Genomic DNA, 20005 nt, shown 5'->3' with positions numbered 1-20005 from the left:
TCATTTTATCAATCATCAAAACCACACATTTAGACTCTGTTTACACTAAAATGTTTTAGTTTTAAAACAGGTTTTGCTACGGTTACGTAGCAAAGAGCTGTTCAGCAGAGATTGGGGACTCGAGTTAAGTCATGTGACTTAAGTCACAAAATTTAGGACTTGAGACTTGCTTGACAAATATCCAAAAAAGACTCAACTTGGCTTGGACTTGGCTGTCATGACTTGACACTTAACTTGGACTTGAGTTAAGTGACTTGAAATAACTTGTTTTGTTGAATACACAACTGTTTGTTATATATAATGTATTTAAAAACAAAACCGAAAGCTCTAAGTCACATATGCGCAGTATTAACTGGATCTGGACTGGATCATTTGGTTTAGAAAAACTGCTTTAAATGATTCATTAGATTCATTTGAACGATTTATTCGAACAATTCATTTGCTATTCGGCCATCAGATAATGCAGTGATGAAAAATGCAAGGCGCTCCGCCAAATATTTATGGGTTTAAAGATTACAAACCAGACGGCTACTTAAAGTCCATACTATTTAGTCTTACTCATACTATTCTTTACTTGGGCGGGCACAGTTTTTTACAGTTATTATCATTCTTCTACACTGTTTTGTATCCGCCTAACTTAACCAAACATCCGCGATTGATTTAGTGGAAAATCCTCTTTTTGTAACTCGTTTCGTTCTAAGCGCCCGTGAACTGTCAGCACCCCACACTGCTGACATACAAACACATGCCTTTTTGTCCGGCTAGATTTTTAAATGTCCTAAAATGTCCAGAATTTGAGTATTGCTTTCTAAAGATGTCAGTTAATTGTATGCGTTTTTGCAATTTTTTTTATTTAAGAATACTTCGCTTTGCTTTGCAGCTGACTACTCGCACATGTGTGAGAGAAACATTCAATAATTCATTCTTGAATCTAAACGACTCAGAAAAACTTACTGTATACTTTGAGAGGACAAAATGACTGGTCTTAACTGGCTGCAAAATATACCTACACCATTAGTAATCAACGCATTTTCCCTCTTTAAATTTACACGTTTTAATCTTGTAAATATGATTATTTATGAATGTTTTAAGAGACATTCTGTTTTTATTCCTTTTTCTGTCATTTATTTCTCACTTGCTGTATATTTTATTAATTTGATGATGTCATTAGGCTATTAAATATGCTATTTTATATACATATGCTTTTGCATTCAAGTTTGCTTTGAACTTGAAAGAGAGAGAGAAGCAGATTTGACCTGTCAGCGGTGCACATGGCTCCTGAAATGGTAAAAGATAGTGGATGTCTTTTTCAACAGTTTTTTTACTTTAACCCATTGAAAGTAAACAGTGTATACCATTGTCAAAATAAATGAAATTATTGTAAAAAAAAAAAATCTCTTGTTTGTCGCATATAGTTAACTATTTGCGTTGCATTAAAACAATCTGTTAAATGCTATATTCCAGTTTTTTTTTACTCGCATGCATCTTTTTAAAAACAATTTATCAGGGGAAAATGAAGAATTAAGCTAGGTAAAACAAGAAAGCAATTATTCATATTACTAATGAAAACATGTTTATTGGAGTTATTGAAATGTACAAAATGTCATTGAGAAAGATGATCTTTACTTTTAATGTAATAATGGTTTTAGTAATAAAAGAAAAAATTATCATTTTAATTCAATAATTCCCCCCCAAAAATCTTACCTGTGTACTTTAAGATTGGTTTTGTCATTTAGGGTCTCGTTTAATTAATAGTATAATATTTTAATGGTCTTGAAGTAAACACACACATTCCCCTGAGCTGAAAGCCATCTGATTCACTAGTGATGAAAGTGTCATTTCAAATGAATATATATATATATATATATATATATATATATATATATATATATATATATATATATATATATATATATATAATTAGATTGACTTGAAAGTGACTTGCTAGTCCAAGCTACGACTTGACATGACTTAAATTGGGCAGTGACTTGACTTGACTTGAGTCTGACAAAAATTGACTTGACTTGCTTGAGACACGCTAGAGTGGATGCGGATTGTTTTCATTTTAAAACGCCATTTTAAAACTAAAACGTATTAGTGTAATTGAGGCCTCAGCAAAAAAGCTTCTTTAATGTTTGAATAAAGGACAGTGGTCTGGGGGTAAGTAAATGAACAGCTGGTTTCGAAACTATCCCTTTAAATGTAACCATTGGTTGTAATTAGAAGGTTTTATAATCATCTTAAAAGCTTGAGAACACAAGTGAAAAAAACTTTACCATGCTCAATCATTTAAAGGACTCAAAATAACTAGAATAAATTCATTGTGGAAACGTAGCCCCGCGGACGTTTCTGCGGACCGCGATTTACGTCCCGGGAGGTACGTATTCGAGCGTTTTTTGTTTTCGCGGATCCGCGAGAGGCCGGTGTGCGCGCTTTTTCGTGTCTCGGGCGCCTCTCGGGAGCGTGCGCCGTTCTCCGCCGGATCGAAAAAAAAAAAAGCAAAAGCCCTCGTCTTCGATTTCGACCGCGTTTTCGGATTCCGTTTTTCGTCTTACCTGATTTCTGGAACCTGCTGTTCCCCGGACTTGATCCCGGTCGTCGTCCACCGCGGCCGGCTCCGGCTCCTCCTCCGGGGCCTCCGCAACGCTGTGAGCTAAGCGGACAAACTGATTGCATCGGGAAAGCCCTCCACTCGGAGGCAAGCCGTTGGCCGGCGAGCGCGAAGAGGAGGGGCGGAGCGGCGCCACACCGCCCCGCAGCGTTCGCTCGAAAAAAACCAAACGCGGCCTTTACGTACCTCCGGCCACGTAAATCGCGGTCTCCAGAAACGTCCGCGGGGCTACGTTTCCAGAATGAGCTTGGGTTGCAAAAACTCCTATATTATGAGCCCGACTTCATTGTGAAAACCTGTAGTTGCACTTTTACTTGTGATCATGTCATCCAGTAACCACTACAACTGTTATTGTATGCCTTATTTATATACAGTGCAATACTTTATTTACTATAAAAGTTGCTGTATGTTTTACATTTTTAACTACCACATTAAAAATAAAATTTTCAGTCGAATTTTAACTATAGACACCCTGTAATGCTAAAATTTGGGGAGAACACATGCATATTGCGTGACATGCTCTAGTTTATTCATTAGATTTTTCCTACCTGGGTCAATTTTTAAAACTTGCGAGAAAGACTTGATAAGAGACAAGTTACACATTTCATGTGATTGACTCCACCCAGTAGAAATTATCCTCTATTTGTGTGTTTGCATGGACTTTGTATGTAATTAACTCACACAAATACTTAAATTCGTATATATTGTGAACCCTGTGTAAGTGAACTGTAAGTGCAGCACCTTGCGGTATCAATGCCGAGAGCTGTCATGGTTTTGTGGCCAGTCCTTTGAGGGATCTCGGCAGCATTCTCAACAAGTTCTTTAGTGTTGCTGAACTGGCTGAGGTTGAAAACGTGGCCCACATCATCACCATACGACACAATGCCTACCTAGGGAAGCAGAAAGCCAGATACAAATCACATATAACTACCAAACATGGACAGTTTGTGTCCCAGACTCTGCTAAATGTCTCTGTGTCTGTGCTGACTCAAATGTGATGTCATTCCCTCAGAAAATCCTCTGTGATCATTTATTTAACCATGGAATATATGGTCTCCCCCTGGCTCTATGCTCTGGGCTGTATTTTCCAGCAGTGCCCTTAAGAAAGCCTTTATTTCCGTTGAATTTAACCACCCAGTAGCTTCTCCATGGAAAGTTTTTATGTAATGCTCATGTAATGATGTTGGTTTAAGCTGATGACAGTTCCACTTCTGTGCGACTAACTGCACACAGCTTTGACTTAACAAATCACTTTAATTTTTTATTAATATAGTTTATATAAGTAGAATACACACTGAATCACATAAAAATACCACAAGTTTTTTTAAAATATAGCTTATTATGTTAATAAATTATAATATTTAAATTTAATAAAATAAATTATTATTTGTTCTTTGAATTTATGTATAATTAGAGATTCAAAAAAGTAGAAAAATAAAAAGATGTAAATAATAACTAAATAAAAATGTATGTATTCTTTATTTCAAACTATTAATAATTATATTATTATGATTATTATGATGATTATTATGATGATGATGATTATTATTATTATTATTATTATTTTAAAATATGAATAATAATTAATGTTTAATAATTAATCAAAACTGTGAAAGTTTAACTGATTTAAAAACATTGTGATGATGTGTAAGCAATGACAAAATCCTTTAGTGTTTTGGTGAACCACCCATTTTAGATGCCTTGAAAATAAAATCAGCCTGCTCAAACTATTTAATGACGCAGTAAGTGCATATTTAACTCTATTTTATTTTCAACACATGTCATTTTTACTGTGTTTTGAGACAAATCTCCATGGTTGTTCTATAAAATCCCAAACATCTCACCCGGGCTGGTCCGATTTCAATGTTCTGGAGGAATTTGACCAAAAAATCTGTGATGTGATCCCAGGGGTAGATGCTGTTAGAACCATCCAGCACTATGACAATGTCCATGTCCTGACTGCACTCTGAAACAAGCAAACAGCCATAATGAGCACCTTCATTATAATTATACTAGTGAGAAAGAGAAATAAACATTAAACTGCTTTGGTTCCAATTCCTTAAAGGCGTCTGAATGCCAGCAGCCACTCCGAGATTTACATAGGAAATACATTTAACAGCTCAGTGGAACTGTGAATGCTTACATAAAACAGTTATGAAACACTGAGCCATGTAATTGGAGGTGACACTGGCTTCGCTGTGACAGAAAACAATGATTAACTCTGATTCATATGCAATTTTTCCAGTTTTGCATATGAGAGAGAATATGCTTTAAAATCATGGAAACTTTAAGACTAAATATTGTTTGTACATGTGTTTATATTTCATAAATATAAATTGCTAAGGAAATGTTTACATGACAATAATTTCAATTAAAATCTACATGAAGTTTGTAGACAATTAATTTTGGCTTGAGAAAGCCTGAAAAGGGAAAAATCGTTTATATATTGTTTTAGCCTGTTGCTAATATGCTTTCTAGGATGCTAGTTGCATGAGCAAGCTCTTGTAAGCACGTTATTCCAATTCTAAGAATGTCGTAGCATGTTGCTGGTATGTAGCCTAACTAGGTTTAAGCATGTTAATAATAAGTGGCCTAATGCTAATATGTTTAAGGCTATTGACAGAGGATTTTAACACATTGCTAACATCGCATATAGAGCATTGTTAGCATGTTTTAGCATTCAGTTTTCATTTTGTTATTGTTAGGGTGCATTGTGCTGTTTTTAATATTTTTCAACATTTGGGCTACTAATAATAATGTTTAGCATGTCACTGAATTAACTAATATGTCAACATGCTATAACTCTGTCTTAAATACATTATGTCTAGGATGAATTAGCTGCAATGTTTATAACCTGAGTTGACACATTGCTAACATAAATGATCATGTTTTCAGCATTTGTGACATTCTGCTAACATAAGAAAGCACATGATTGCTAGCATCAATTGTTTCTTACATGTTGTTAACGTATATCACATTACACATGTTATTAACATGTTTAGCACAAACATTCCATCAGTTAGCTTGTTAATGTGAAGTAATAGGTTACATATGTTAATAATTCAATGTTTTAAATACAGACTTAACTCATTATGTTCAGTTCACGCTTATGGTTTTAAAGATGCTAGAGTGTTTTATTACACTGCTAACATGGATTGTGATGTTGCTAGCATGCTAAACATGTTCCTTTAAGGTCTCATGAATTATCACATTGCTAACCTAAATTAACATGTTGCTTTGACGTTTCTAGTATATGTAATATGTTGTAAGCAAGAAATAGCTTGTTGCTAGCATGAATTAGCGTCTTGTTAACATGACTCTTTTGTTATCACAGCATCGCTGTCTGTACATGAATACATTTAAAAATTGGAGAGGAGATCATTTACATTTTAAGCCCATTGTTGTCATAAAAATGTACCACATAAATGCTCAACAGAGCTAGTTCCCCTTCAGAATCACATTTAGCCTTTAAATTAGATTTTCACCAGAATTCAAATGAAATGAAGCAACAATCTCCCCTCTGCTAGAGATGAGCAGATGTGTCTTGCTGCTATTATATTTCCTACAGTATGAATGTGTGTGTCTGTGTTTATGTTGAGTCACTGGCTCCATGTTGCATTGGTAGATGTCAGTTTTCCTAAACACTGTCCTAACATGGCCATGCAGGGCAGGAGGGGACCGGCAGTGGTTTACTCGGCTGGAATGCGCTAATGTACACTCACAACACGTGTGTGTGTCATACCTCGTACAGTTGGAGCGATGGAGTTGAGGACTTTAAATGAGGAGCTGACATTAGAGCAGATGCCAGTGATGTACTGCTGCTTTCCACACATGTAGCCATACTGAGGGCCACACGCCTGTCCAGAGGGAAACACACAGAGAGACTGTACTGTGCATTCAAGCATTAAATGCATTTATACATTAGTTTTTTTCTGAACAAGTAATGACTGTCGTGTTTTATATTGATTTGCAGAAAACGTGTCATTCAGTTTACATAGCTAAATATCTTGGCAGGCATAAATGCAGTAAAAATACTTCATAAGATTATAGTTCAGCCATAAAATACCAATTAATTGTCATTTGAAATCTTTATATTTTGCTAACCACTAGGTGTTCTCATTTGTCAGAAAGATATTTTATCACTAGAACTACAGAGGTAGTCATTATTCGCTTTCATAATTTTGTAATTTAATAACTCTGTTATTATCCATAATAACTATGGTAGCCAACCCTGACTTTTCCTAAATTTGTGTATGTTTCATTCTTCATTTCATTGCAACATTTTTTAGTAACACTTTGCAAAAACAATACATGAATAATGATGTGTTAACATGTAAACTAAACATTACTTTGTTATGAATTAATGAGTTAAGGCATGCACTAATCATGAACTAACTTTAACTACAACGAGTCACAACAGTTCATATGTGAATAAAGACTACCTTATTAACTTGTAAGTACATGTTATTAATTATAATAAGAATGTGTTAATGATGATGTGCCCCTCCATGTAGACATGATATAATTATACATTAACAGCTCACGAGTTCGTAATTGTTAAATTAAGCATAAACTAATGTAATACATAATACATTAATTAACAAACAATAATGTACCAACAATGTTGACAGGCCCACACTGCTAAAAAAACACTATTAAGACATTTACTTCACATAAAAGTGAAGTGTTTTTGCGTTATTTCGAGCAAATTCATTCATTCATCCGGTTCGAAAAGGAAATTTTGAAGCTGCGACTTGGCCATGAGATCCTTTTGTAAATTCCAGCATGGAGACTGGATATCTGTACTGGCAAGTACAATGTGACGTCTTTCGAGCTTTCAGCATTAATTCATGAGAAAGACTTAAAGATCGAACCAATCAGCACGCTCTATTGTGAATGAGGTGCAACTTCATTAATATGAATGATAGCTTCGAAGAAAGCTATCATGATACCTGTTACAGAGTTCAGAGAGACTCCACATTGTGTTGCCAACCGTATATGGTTATTGTGTGCGGTTAATTACCGGTTTATTAGACAGTTATTTAAAGTGGAAGAAGAAGAATTGTTTGAAGACATTGGTTGTCAGTGTTGTGTTTATAAAGGTGCCGCAACTTAGGTTTTGTTTTCATTTCTCCACTATGAGAGCGCAGTTGGACTCACATGTGTGGATTACAGTGGTCTGCTAACATGCGACAAAAATATGTTTGTAAGGAACATTTTTTACCCAAGAGCTTTTTGCATCTGGAAATGATGAAATCCGAATTTGCCACTTCTTTCCTTTTTCAGAAAGACGCGGCTCCAGTTCGTATTGATTGTCCTGTCTCTACGGATTTGGAAATGGTGTGATCAATGTGCTTTGTTTATGTTCATTCAGATGGCAAAGTCAGTTAGTATCGTCAGCAGTACTCTTTCAGTTTTTAAAGACACCTTGGTCAAAATGATTTCGTTTGATTACTATGATTAAAGTACGTTAATATCTCTACAATATTATGGGCTGAAAAATCCACTGTAAATGCTGCCCTCCGAATGTAAACATGTAAACATCTTAACCAAACTATTACCATCGTGTAGGATTTTTGCTACATTTTGTGACAGGACAGTCTGTACACTTTCGGCTGTGTTTCTACCAAGAATTTTTTCTCCCATTCACTGTGCGGTGTCAAAATTTCATTAAAGCAACACTTTTCCAGCAGTTACTCACATCCAATATCTTGTTTGTCATGGGGCATGCATTAAATGTTCCTGAATAAGAGTGAAAGTGCCAAACTGCAGTTAAAGTCAAAAAATTAAGAATGAAACACCTGGAATTACATGAAACTCCAGAGGAAATGTGGATAGTGATAATGTCAAATTATGTGCAATAATCAGCCTGATCTCACGAGACAACGTATTTTACGTTTTGCCAGTTTAGTGGCTAATTCGTACGAATTCGTACGAGTTCAGTCGTACGAAATGGTACGATTTTAAAAAGGAGGCGTGGCACCTGACCCCACCCCTAAACCCAACCGTCATTGGGGGATGAGCAAATCGCACTAAATTGTACGAATTAGATCGTACGAATTCATACGAATTAGCCACTAAATGTGTTGGCAATAACATGTAAAACAAGATCATGAAAGGAACATTCAAAACGCAACTGATGTAAACACTTCAATCATATTATTGTCTTATTCACATTAAGGCAAATACTTCATTTTATTACTGATGTCCATGGAAATGTAGTCACTGTCTATCTCTGCATCTGTGTCTGTATTGCTGGTGCGAAAATCAGCTGTAGTTCACTTAATGAAACTCCCCTTTTCATGCAAACCATTCCCTCTTTCGCCACTTGACACTCCCACCTAAACAAAGCTGGACTCACTCCACTTTCATGACCTTTTTTCAAACTAGAGGTCTGAAAACACCATGCTAAGACAGGGAGGGTTTCATGGCCTTTTAAGGTAGCTGTTATTCACACATAAACTCATGTGACTCATGTTGTAGTAAAAGTTAGTTCATGATTAGCGCATACATTAACTCATCATTAGTTAATAATAAAGTAATGCTTAACACATCATTATTCATGTACTGTTATTGTAAAGTGTAACCACTTTGGTAACATTTTAGTTTAGGCCACAATTCACACTATTAACTACTGGCTTCTTACCTTCTTGTTATTAAGTTATTCACTTTTCATTACTGGTTATAAAGTATGATCTTATTCAGCATCCCTAACCCTAGCCTAAACCTAAACCCAACTTCTAACTTATTAACTAATAATAAACAGCTATTTGGTAATTTATTAAGCTCTGAGTATTAGTTAATGGTTTGCTAATGCTGCTAATTGTGAGCTAAACTAAAGTGTTACCAAAATATTTTATGTTTATAGAATGTTTGTTAGGCTGAATGACACAGAACATTATTTCACACATATTTTGGCATTTGTGGTTAAATTTGTAGGCTATGTTGATGGCCAAAATATTAGAACACCAGGCTTAAAAGCAACAAGTTGATTTTACAAAAATCACGTGAGTAAACCCAAAAACAGTTGACCTAATGTTCTATAAATATGCAAATTATAATTTCTAATTTTAAAGTCAACTAATTCCTTTTAACAGCGTCAGACTATTTAGCACATCTGTTTTCAAATAATTACTGTAATTTTTACGATATTGCATATATAGTGCTTCATTAAGTCTATAAAATAAACAATTATAGCCTGCATTGAAGTAAGAGGACACACTGGGTTCTGGAAGAGCAGATTTATTTTTCTGGATGCCATTTTTCTAGATAAAGAAAAGCTGGGGGAAAATAAACAAATATAATACAGGTGTATTGGAAAATAAGTGATTAGTTTACTTTTATTTTAAAAAAAGTAAGTACAATTTAAAATTTAAGCTCCAAGTTACAATCGATTTACTTACATTTTTTTTGTAAAGTCAGCTTGTTTGCTATTAAGGCAATTGGCTTACTCGCTTTAAGTAACTAATCAATTTTTACAGTGTACACTGTAAAACCCAACAGTCAACTTTATCAAATGAAATGAGTGTAGTTAACTCAAAATGTACAGAAAGTTAATTCCTCTCATTTGAAAAGAGTTTTGAACTCAGTGTTGAAAGTAATGAGTTAATTAAATACCTCATTACCTTAACTTAATTGAAGTAAGTTCACAGTACTCTCAAATAGATTTTTTTTTAACTCAAATGGTTTTGAGTTACATTAACTTTTTGGGTTTTACTGTGTAATTGCCTCCAAAACATGATTTCATGTCATAATGCTGATGAAACATGCAGATGGTTGCTCTGAGCACAGAAAATATCAGATGCTATAAATGATCAATTTTAAATTATACTTTTATATTTAGTATAATGTGCACATTATGTGGAAATTACCAGCAAATCTCTCTGGCATAGTGTCAGTGCTTTTCCTGAGAACTCCAACAATGTGATGGAATGCTTTCTCCAACTGAAGTCAAAGACTTTGGGCCATCTCGTCTTTGACCCACATACAGGCACACAGTCTTGTTAAGTGACTGGTTTTAATGAAAAAGCTTTACCTCCCACAGCTAATTATTTAATTTGTAATGTTTATGTGAAACTATTTCCGTTTCAGTCATTCACAGTCATTGCAGCATATGGGAAATTGAAGCTGCATATGGGAACCGTTGGAAACAATCTGTCAAAAAAGCTTAAAAATACATGGGAATGTTTTGGTGTGACTTGCTGAATGCCATACTGTTTTCATTACCTTCTATTAAACTGATTGCATTGAATATTTGTACTTGTAGGACCAGTCAAATAAACTAGTCAAATAGAAAAGGTGATAAAACGTACCAAAATATACTTTCCCTTATACAAAATTTGCGGAAAAAACTAATCTATTACATCTTTATAAAATCGGATTATGCTTTTTTTATACACTGTCAACAAATCTTAAAAGCATGCTGCTGGAATTTTTATTATAATCTGGATCCTATTCTAATGGGATCAAACTGGAAGATCCTACCTGAATTCCTAATTTTTCATTGTTTTTTCCATTTTCAGTTTCATCCCACTAGGTTTGGGTCTAAATTTTACATTTCTTTTCAGTTGTTTGACTGGAAAATCAGTGATACACAAATTGCAAAGACATGTTTCTGATAATATGTTCAATCATAAAAAAAAACCAGACGCAGACCTAGTGGCAACATATCGAGGCTGTCCTGTAAGTATAAACATAAACTGGAAATCTGAGTATTTCCATGAAGCTTTGTTTTATCCATCCATCCATTTTCTTCCACTTATTGTTTATTTTATTATTTAATGACTTCAAAAGTCTGATCAGACACTATTATTTAACAGTGGCTGAAGAAACAGTAGAATAACCCATCCGCAGATGTTCCCTACCAAAAAGCCATTGCCGTCTGGGTTCACCACCAGCGTCGTCCCCATAGTCATGTTTTCCTTGACTTCGTTTATGTTCGGGATTGTTGTGTTTTCTGCAAGACAAATAGACAAATGTGCACGCACAGTGAAAATCCTATGAAAAGAATATCTAAACAAATCTCCCCTGAATTTTCCTGAATGCTTTTTATACACACAGACCCTTGACCTTGGCCTTCTGTTTGCCTTGGATAAAACAAAAGGCACTGCTGGGATCCCTTATGCGAGGATTTTATAGTGAAAAAACATATTATTGCTGTGTATTTTGTCTGTTCTGCTACACACACAGACACAAAACCATGCAAACAAAAACACACATACTTCATGCAACTTCATGGGGACTTCCCAGAAAATAATAAAATTTTCAACCCAGGCTCATTCTGATTATGTACCTCTATATAGATTTCTGGTGAGAGCAAAATACGTCCCAGGAGCTACGTTTTTTTCAGATCTCAAATTTCTCTCGCGAGTGCCATTCATGCCTGCTGTTCTCACATAAATCCACCAGAGGCCGCTCTCGACTGACTGACCAATCGACCGATGCCCCCCCCCCCCCTCCCCTCCCCTAAACCTAACAAATAGCATTTTAAAAGGCACAGAAGCCGTCCATACGGAGGTAATCGGTCAGCTGGTAAGCAACATAGCGTTTGTTTTAAAGATGCAGTGAAGCCATGTAGCTCTGGCAACATAATTTACGATCTCCAGAACTGTATATAGGGCTATGTTTTCAGAACGAGTTTATGTTGTGATTTTTTTATGCTGTATATTTTATCTTTATACTCCTAAAACCAACCCTTACTGGAAACAATTCACATTTTTACATTTTCAAAATACTTCCTTCTGTGTGGTTTATGAGCCGTTTTCTTCAAGGTGATGATAAAAATGTCTCCACAATGTCAAAAATGACTGCTATTACTATACTTGTGGGGACATTTAGCACAAGGAACACACACAAAAAGTCAAATAAACAAGTAAATAAATCTGGATTTTTTCTCGATTGCTTTTAAAAACAGTTGGACTGATTTACATGAAAACAGCAACCATGAATGGCACTTGCAAGAGAAATTTGAGACACAAATTGCTTTTGAAAACACTATCAGTTGAGCTTAGGGAAGGTGAAAGGGGTGTAAGTTGATCAGTCAGTCAGTCAGTCGACAGCGGCCTCTGGTGGATTCACGAAAACAAACTGAAAAAAACATAGCTGATGGGATGTATTTGGAGCTCTCCAGAAATTTATATAGGGGTACGTTTTCAGAATGAGACTGGGTTGAAACAAATACTATGGAAGTCAGTGTCCACTAATTTCCAACATTCTTCAAAATTTATTTTGTGTGGATATAACACTTTTCTTACAGAACTCATATATTTTCGCTTTCACAAAATCATGTTTTTGTTGTTTACTCTGAGTTTATTTTAAAAGTAAAAAAATGTATGCCCTAAAAAACAAAACAAACTGCATACTGTAGAAAGTGTTTGTTTTTCAATTGTAACTAGTCTCATGTAAAGGCCCTATGTTAGATTAACATGTTAAAAATGTTTAATTAAAGAAAGTGAAAAGACTGTTGTTTTAGCTCTATCTGTCTTGACATCAGAATTCCTTTTGCAAGCGACTCATATTAAGGTAGAAGTAATAAAAAACGGCATGCAACACTGAGTTATCTGATGAAGGATTATGTAATTATGCGTAGATTAGATACTGTATTAAAATGTTTTTGGGTCACCTCCTGTCTAGGCCTCTTCTGAGAGTCAGACACTCGGCAGAAATGAACATGCAAACACAACACAGAAACAGGATTATTCCTACAGGCAATGAGTTTTACAAACAAACAGACACCATATAGCCAATAAAAACTTGAGCTTTTAGTGAATATTTAAACAAACATGAATCATATTTGCTTTCTTAGTTAAAATTGATGATAATGATAATATTAAGTCCCATCTCATATTTATATGCAGTAAATATACTGTTTTATAGACTGTAAGTGTTAGTAAATACACTAAATTTATTCATTCATTCATTCATTCATTCATTCATTCATTCATTTATTTATTCATTCATTCATTCATTCATTTATTCATTCATTCAAATGGTTTGGTCAAAGTGAGTCTCCAGTTAACAATTCACTGATTTAAAGGATCTGGTCACAGCAAGTCTCTAGTTACCAATTCACTGATTCAAATGATTCAGAGATATTAGTCTGCAATTAATGATTCGATGTTTCAAAAGGATTCAGTCACAGTGAGTCTCCGGTTAATGGTTTGGTGATTCAATTGGTTACAGTGAATCTCCAGTTTATGATTCAGCATTTACACTAGTTGCCAAAAGCCAAGGCCATAGGATTTCATAGAAAATTACAGGTGTTATGCTGGTCTTTGCTTTTGACTGTGATTTCATTCAGTCAAAGGATATTAAAACATGTTTGACATCTTGAGCTGATTTATAAAGTCATATTATAATGGATGAGGCAATGCTACTGAAACCCGATCAAGGTCACACATGAGGAAAAAAATGAAGATGTACAATACCACTAAATGGAGCTCCACCATGGAGGAAAACCCGATTCAGTTATGACAGTGGCACGAGTGTATTTACAATGTGGACAAAAACTGTTGTCAAAGCAAAGCATATAATTATGTTCATTTTAACCCCCAAAAAAGTCATAGTCTCTATAACAGCCTGATATTTTTACTCTTGAATTGAATCCCTTGAATTGCATCCTTCCTCATTTGTAAAAAGCTCCAGATAAAAGCATCTGCTGAACAAACGAATGCAAATATAATAAGTGAAGGTCAAAGTCTCTTGGCCAGTGTTGGGATGAGCTCTCAGGCCAAAATCTACTCATAGAAGAACACCTCTAGAAAAGGGAAACTACACAGATGTTTCAGCTACAATGTTTTCTTTGACTAAAAACAGGTGGTGTTAAGAATCAGGTCATTACCACTTGCATAGTTGTATATACAGGCTTCCTAAATTAAATTATCACTAGTTCCTGAATTAGAAGGACAGAATTTCACTTCCATTCCTCAAAGTGAGCGTCTAAATATGGGGTATGCACTTCTGGCTTGGGTTAATAGTAATACCTTAATCTGTTCAAAAGGACAAAGGTACTTTTATCTAATCTGTCAACAAAACATTGTACTCACAGTCAGTTTTTTATGTGATGATGTGATGTGATGTGATATGGTATGGTTCAGTAGTTTGGGGTTTTAATGTTTTTTTTTTTTTCTTACTAATTGACTAATAGTAAACACTTTAATTTGCTATTTAAATCAGTGTTTTCAAGACCTTAATCAAGTTTGCAATTGGATTGTTAGCTTTAGTGTTCATCTCACAAAGTAATTAAAATTGCTTAATTAATACACATAATTTGAACAACAAACCTCATAACAAATTACTGTAAATCAGGATGAAAATCATGATTTTTGCATGCCGGACCACCTGAACCTGAAGAATTATTGCTTTTTAGCAGTAATAACTTTCAACAGTAATATACATTACCTGCAAAAGTCTTATCGCCTATCCAAGTTTTAGGAACAACAAATAATAACTTGACTTTTAGTTGATTATTTGGTCTCAGAATTGGCTTATATGAAAGGCAAAGGCCTCTAGATTATGCTTTTTTTTAATACAATATGATCATGCCTTGATTTTTAATTATTTAATTAGGACAGTAAGGTCTGACTTTGCTTAGACAAAAGCCTTGTCACCTAACAGAAATAATGTACAGTATAGAATATAAAGTCATGCTGCAGTGGAAAAAGAATTAATATTGTGTTTGACTCCAATGAGCTTGGAGGACTGCATCCATACATCTCTGCAATGACTCAAATAACTTATTAATAAAGCCATCTGCAGTGCCAAAGAAAGCCTCCTCCTTCACCGTACCCCAGATATGCTCAATATTGTTCATATCTGGTGACTGGGCTGGCCAATCCTAGAGCACCTTGACCTTCTTTGCTTTCAGAAACTTTGATGTGGAGGCTGAAGTTTGAGAAGGAGCCCTATCCTGCTGAAGAATTTGTCAGGTAGTGTAGTTCAGCTAAAACCATACACATTATCTGATCTGCATCTTCTCATTAATTTGAAACAAATTCAAGTGTTTGTGCCACTAATATTGAACAATTGAAAATGAAATGAACGTGAAGTTTTATTAATAAGGTCTGTCATGTAAGTTACTGTACGTCCCTTTACCAAAAATGCTATTTTTTTTTAAAAAATTGCTTATGTATTTCATTTACATAATATATGAATGTGTATATTAATTAAAACATGCTAATAAACAGCAACAGTGACCAAAATAAATGTTAAATTATGGGGAACCCCACATACACACCCTCATTCACACACACTGATACAGCCAATTTAGTTCATCCAATTCACCTATTCTCTATGTCTTTTGACTGTGGGAGAACCCAGAGCACCCACAACGAACCCAAAAACCCACAAGAACACAGGGAGAACATGCACTCCACACATAAACGCCAACTTGCCCAGCCAGGACTCGAACCAGCGACCTTCTTGCTGTGAGGTGACAGTGCAACCATTGAGCCACTATACCGCCCTTAAAAATATTTGATTAATAATGTCCAGCAAAACAAGAGACATTAAGAAAATAAACTTTTTTTATGTTTACTTATGTTTAATTCTGCAAATGCGCTGAGGAAGCGAGTACCATTTCCTTTCCCTGAAGGGACTATTTTGGAAATTGAAGAAGCAGAAAGATGATCTGAGCATCTTATTCTCATTTCTGCAGGATTTTGTGCTCCATTTTAAACACTCATGTACTGAAGTACCATGGTATTGCATAAAATACTTCCCATCTGAAATCTGTAAGCAACCTTGAGACGGTCAAAGAGTTTGTTTAGGAAATAGGAACATTTTTAGGCAAACTGAGGTAATGTCTTTTACCCCTTCCTCTACAGTAGACACAGAAGGATACACAGTTAAACTAAGCATAAAAACTGTATATCTCTTACCTGACAAGAGGAATTTTTCACATTTACTGTCACTGTTTGATCCAACCCGGCACCTGTAGACATCTCCAGTCCGTTTAGCTGGCTGTCCGGTCAAAGGAGAGCCAATCAGAACCCTTCAGAAAAAAAAGCAGGAAATACAGAATGGGGTCATTTTTTCCCTGACCACAAAAAAAAAAACCCTTGAGATTTGTGAGAAAGTGGATGCACGATGAGCCAAAGTGCAGCTGATTGATTCAACAGTTTTCCAGTGGGAAAGAAAAGCATTACATAAATATGCACATGGGTTTTTTTGTTGAAAATATTACAGTAAAATGGAACATATGCGAAATGTCAAGAGTTTCACATCACAGTGAGTTTGAATAGGATTCTGACGGATATATGATGTTTTGGCCTTGAACTCTAAGGGTTATTTATGTGCTTTAAGTGCGATAACGTAAGGTTGTTTGTGTTTCATTATGTGCTGTGGTACATCTGAGTGCACTTAGTTGAGTTAAAAACATTGGCTGTGTTCGCCGGATTTTTGACAACAGTGCTAAAAGTAGACATATCCTTGTGTACGCATGTAAACAAGTGGAGTCATTAACATTCCTGCACACAAATGGGCCTTGACACAGCAGTGGATACAAGCAGGAGAGCATGCACTCCTCCCTGGTTACAACTGGAAACACCAGCAACTATGTATTTTAGGAATATTTCACAAAAACTAAAATTTATCCAGATTTTTATAGTTGTGTTAATGGTGAAGACCAAATTATAGTGTATATGAATTAAGCCAAAGTAAATAAAAAAAATTATAAATCGATGATTTAAGATAAATGGTTCATTTGAAAGTAAGCAAATAATTAAGATTTAAGTGCTGCGTTGCTATTTGCAAACTAACATTCCTAATTCGAAAATATAATTAAAATGTCCCAAAACATAGTTTGAAAAGAGTATTTCAGTAAGTTATCCTTATGGTCGCCTATTTCTGGAAGCAGAAATGCTAATATTTTTCACAATACATTGCAAATTGTATGTGCACTTGGTTACAACTACAAACACGCTCAAAATGGGTTGACAAACTACAAACATGGCGGACATGTGGGACCAAACAGTTAAAAAGAGGCTTTGGTAAAGATTTTTGTTGATTAATATCCAACCTAATGTTAAATATGCAGTATATTTTATGTTATATTTATTTTTCAGTATAAATTAACTTCTGAATTCGTAATTATGAAAACACCCGAGGAGATTTGATGACAGACCCACAAATGATGGATTAATGTGCTGCTGCATCTCCAATATGGCAGGAAATTAAAGGGGTAGTTCACACAAAAATGAAAAACGTCTCACTATTTACTCACCTTCAAGTTGTTCCAAACATTTATGAGTTTCTTTCTTCAAAAGAGAAGGTATTTGAAGAAAGTGGAAAAACATGTAACGATTGACTTCCATTGTAGGAGAAACAAATATTATGGAAGTCAATGCTTACAGGTTTCCATCTCTCTTCAAAGTATCTTCTATTGTGTTCAGCAGGATAAAGGAACTCATAAATGTTTGAAACAAGAAAAGGGTGGTTAATGCAACCCAGGCTAATTCTGAAAACGTTGTCCCTTAGACGTTTCTGGAGACGTGGAAAGACGTCCCGAGAGGTACGTATTTTTTCAGTTTTTGTTTTTGCGAATCCGGCCGACCGTTTACAAAAGCTGTCCAGAAAAAGAAAACTCCCTGTCTGACCTTTACCACGTTTTCGAATTTCACCACATTCTCACTCTGTTGTTCACTCGTTCGTTTTATTTTTTTGGATTCTGTTTTTGTCTTACCTGGTTTCTGGACCCGCTCTTCCCCGGACTCGAACCCGGTCGTCGTCGTGGTCAACTCCTCTCTATGTCTCAAGTCCGACAATGTACACGACGAGCTAACTGGACAAACTGGTTGCGGCGGGAAAGCCCTCCACAGAGAGGTAAGCAGTCAGTCGGTAACCACCAAAAGGAATGGCATCATACCGCCCCATAGCGATTGCTTAAAAAATTAAATACAGATATACGGATCTCATGCTACGTAATTTGCGCTCTCCAGAAACGTCCTCGGGGCTACGTTTTCAGAATGAGCCTGTGTTGGATTAGTGATGACAGAATTTTCATTTTTGGTTGATCTATCCTTTAAATATGAAAGAGATGAAGATGACAAAATGATTTACCATATGCAACAGGATAATGAGGATCTATTAACACAGAAGTATGTACTTTTTTCATCAAAAAACAGTACATATTTTTATGATGTATACATAGGTGAATTGGGATGCAGCCTATGGCCAAATCTTCACTACAATGTGATTAACATGTTTCTAGTTTGGCGACAATTCTTTAAAATCTAAAACTTTTTATTTCTTGAATAACCAATAAATAAACGGCTGGTATCCTATGAGTATATAGGAAGACAATGCCAAAGATTCGTTGCATTCAAATGGCAAAAGCCTTCATTTTCATACATGAATTGACCACCAATTGACCTGATCTCCGCTGAACATCTATTAGAAGTGCTGGAGTAGAATTTAAAGAGTTGATCTCCCAAGGGTCAAATAGTGTCCATCTACAGGATCATCTTTAGCTTTAACTATGGCATCTTTTTATCATGTCATTTTTTGCAGTGTCACAAAGATGACTTCTTTCAAGAGTTCTTTCATTTTTGGTCAGATCTTGTATTGATAAAGGGAGCCGCTCCGCTCTCTGACCCTGAGGCACCCGCTGTCTGCTTCAACACAACTACTTTCAATAAAGTTCAGGTCAACTGGTGGTCAAATCATGCGCCTTCTTTCACAGTTTAAGTCTGATGAATCTTTGCATTGTCTTTCCAGAGTATGGCTACGGGATAAATCTTCTGACATGGTTGTTTAAAAATAAATGTATACATGCATTCGTTGAGGTTAAAAGTTTATTGCTAGACAAATCGCGTTTGTAACACCAGCCTGATTTTACCAAGTAGGACATGTTCCTGGATTAACATCTCTGTTGATCCTGGAACAACATTCCAGCCAGCCAATTAGAATTAAGGGATACGTTAACAGTTTATGTAAAACTTAGGTTTACGGTTAGGTTTATGCACTTCTACATGATTGTTATCCGACTAATATTGCCTTCTGATTTTGAGAATAATTTACAGTTAGAGTCGGGTTTAGAGGTAGGAATGGGAATACATTTTTTAACAAAACTTGGCAAAATCTTGACGTGTACATTTATATTGCCTCAAACAAACACATTTTGAACTATATTGATTTTATTTTAATCTGCAGAGCTGGAATTAGAATAAATGATTTGAGGAAAATAAAGATCTAGATGTCTGTTAGCAGTTTGCTGGTTTTGAAATAAAATCAGCTGTCCATTGCTTTTGTTTACATATTATATACCATGGTATCAAGATTTAATTAGCTTCTAAATATTAAGTTATCGATAATCAGTATATGCCTGAATTTGCATATCGGTTCATACCAAAATGTCATGTGTCACAGATCACTTCTAGGATATTTTTTTTTTGTTTC

The 20005-nt window shown here is 35.3% G+C and overlaps 2 protein-coding genes across 3 annotated transcripts in view; one reads left to right on the top strand and one right to left on the bottom strand.

Annotated features, from left to right (window-relative positions):
- Positions 1-20005, top strand: part of tctn1 (tectonic family member 1) — an 845382-nt gene that overhangs the window by 436770 nt on the left and 388607 nt on the right. The window lies entirely within an intron of this gene.
- The window catches only part of itga1 (integrin, alpha 1), a 114146-nt gene that overhangs the window by 51192 nt on the left and 42949 nt on the right, over positions 1-20005 (bottom strand). Inside the window, exons 3-7 of one of the 2 annotated variants that reach the window (XM_087270092.1) lie at positions 13233-16601; positions 11476-11567; positions 6354-6468; positions 4456-4577; positions 3353-3501 (exon numbers count right to left, since the gene is read on the bottom strand). In XM_087270092.1, coding sequence (XP_087126218.1) covers positions 3353-3501; positions 4456-4577; positions 6354-6468; positions 11476-11526 — 437 coding nt within the window. In that variant the 5' untranslated portion in view covers positions 11527-11567; positions 13233-16601. The remainder of the gene's footprint in view (positions 1-3352; positions 3502-4455; positions 4578-6353; positions 6469-11475; positions 11568-13232; positions 16602-20005) is intronic. The other variant, XM_087270091.1, reaches the window with a different exon arrangement.

Source organism: Danio rerio, chromosome 10 (assembly GCF_052040795.2).
Source record: "Danio rerio strain M-AB ecotype USA chromosome 10, GRCz13ab, whole genome shotgun sequence".
Lineage (NCBI taxonomy): Eukaryota > Metazoa > Chordata > Actinopteri > Cypriniformes > Danionidae > Danio > Danio rerio.
This window is presented reverse-complemented; position numbering and strand designations above follow the sequence as displayed.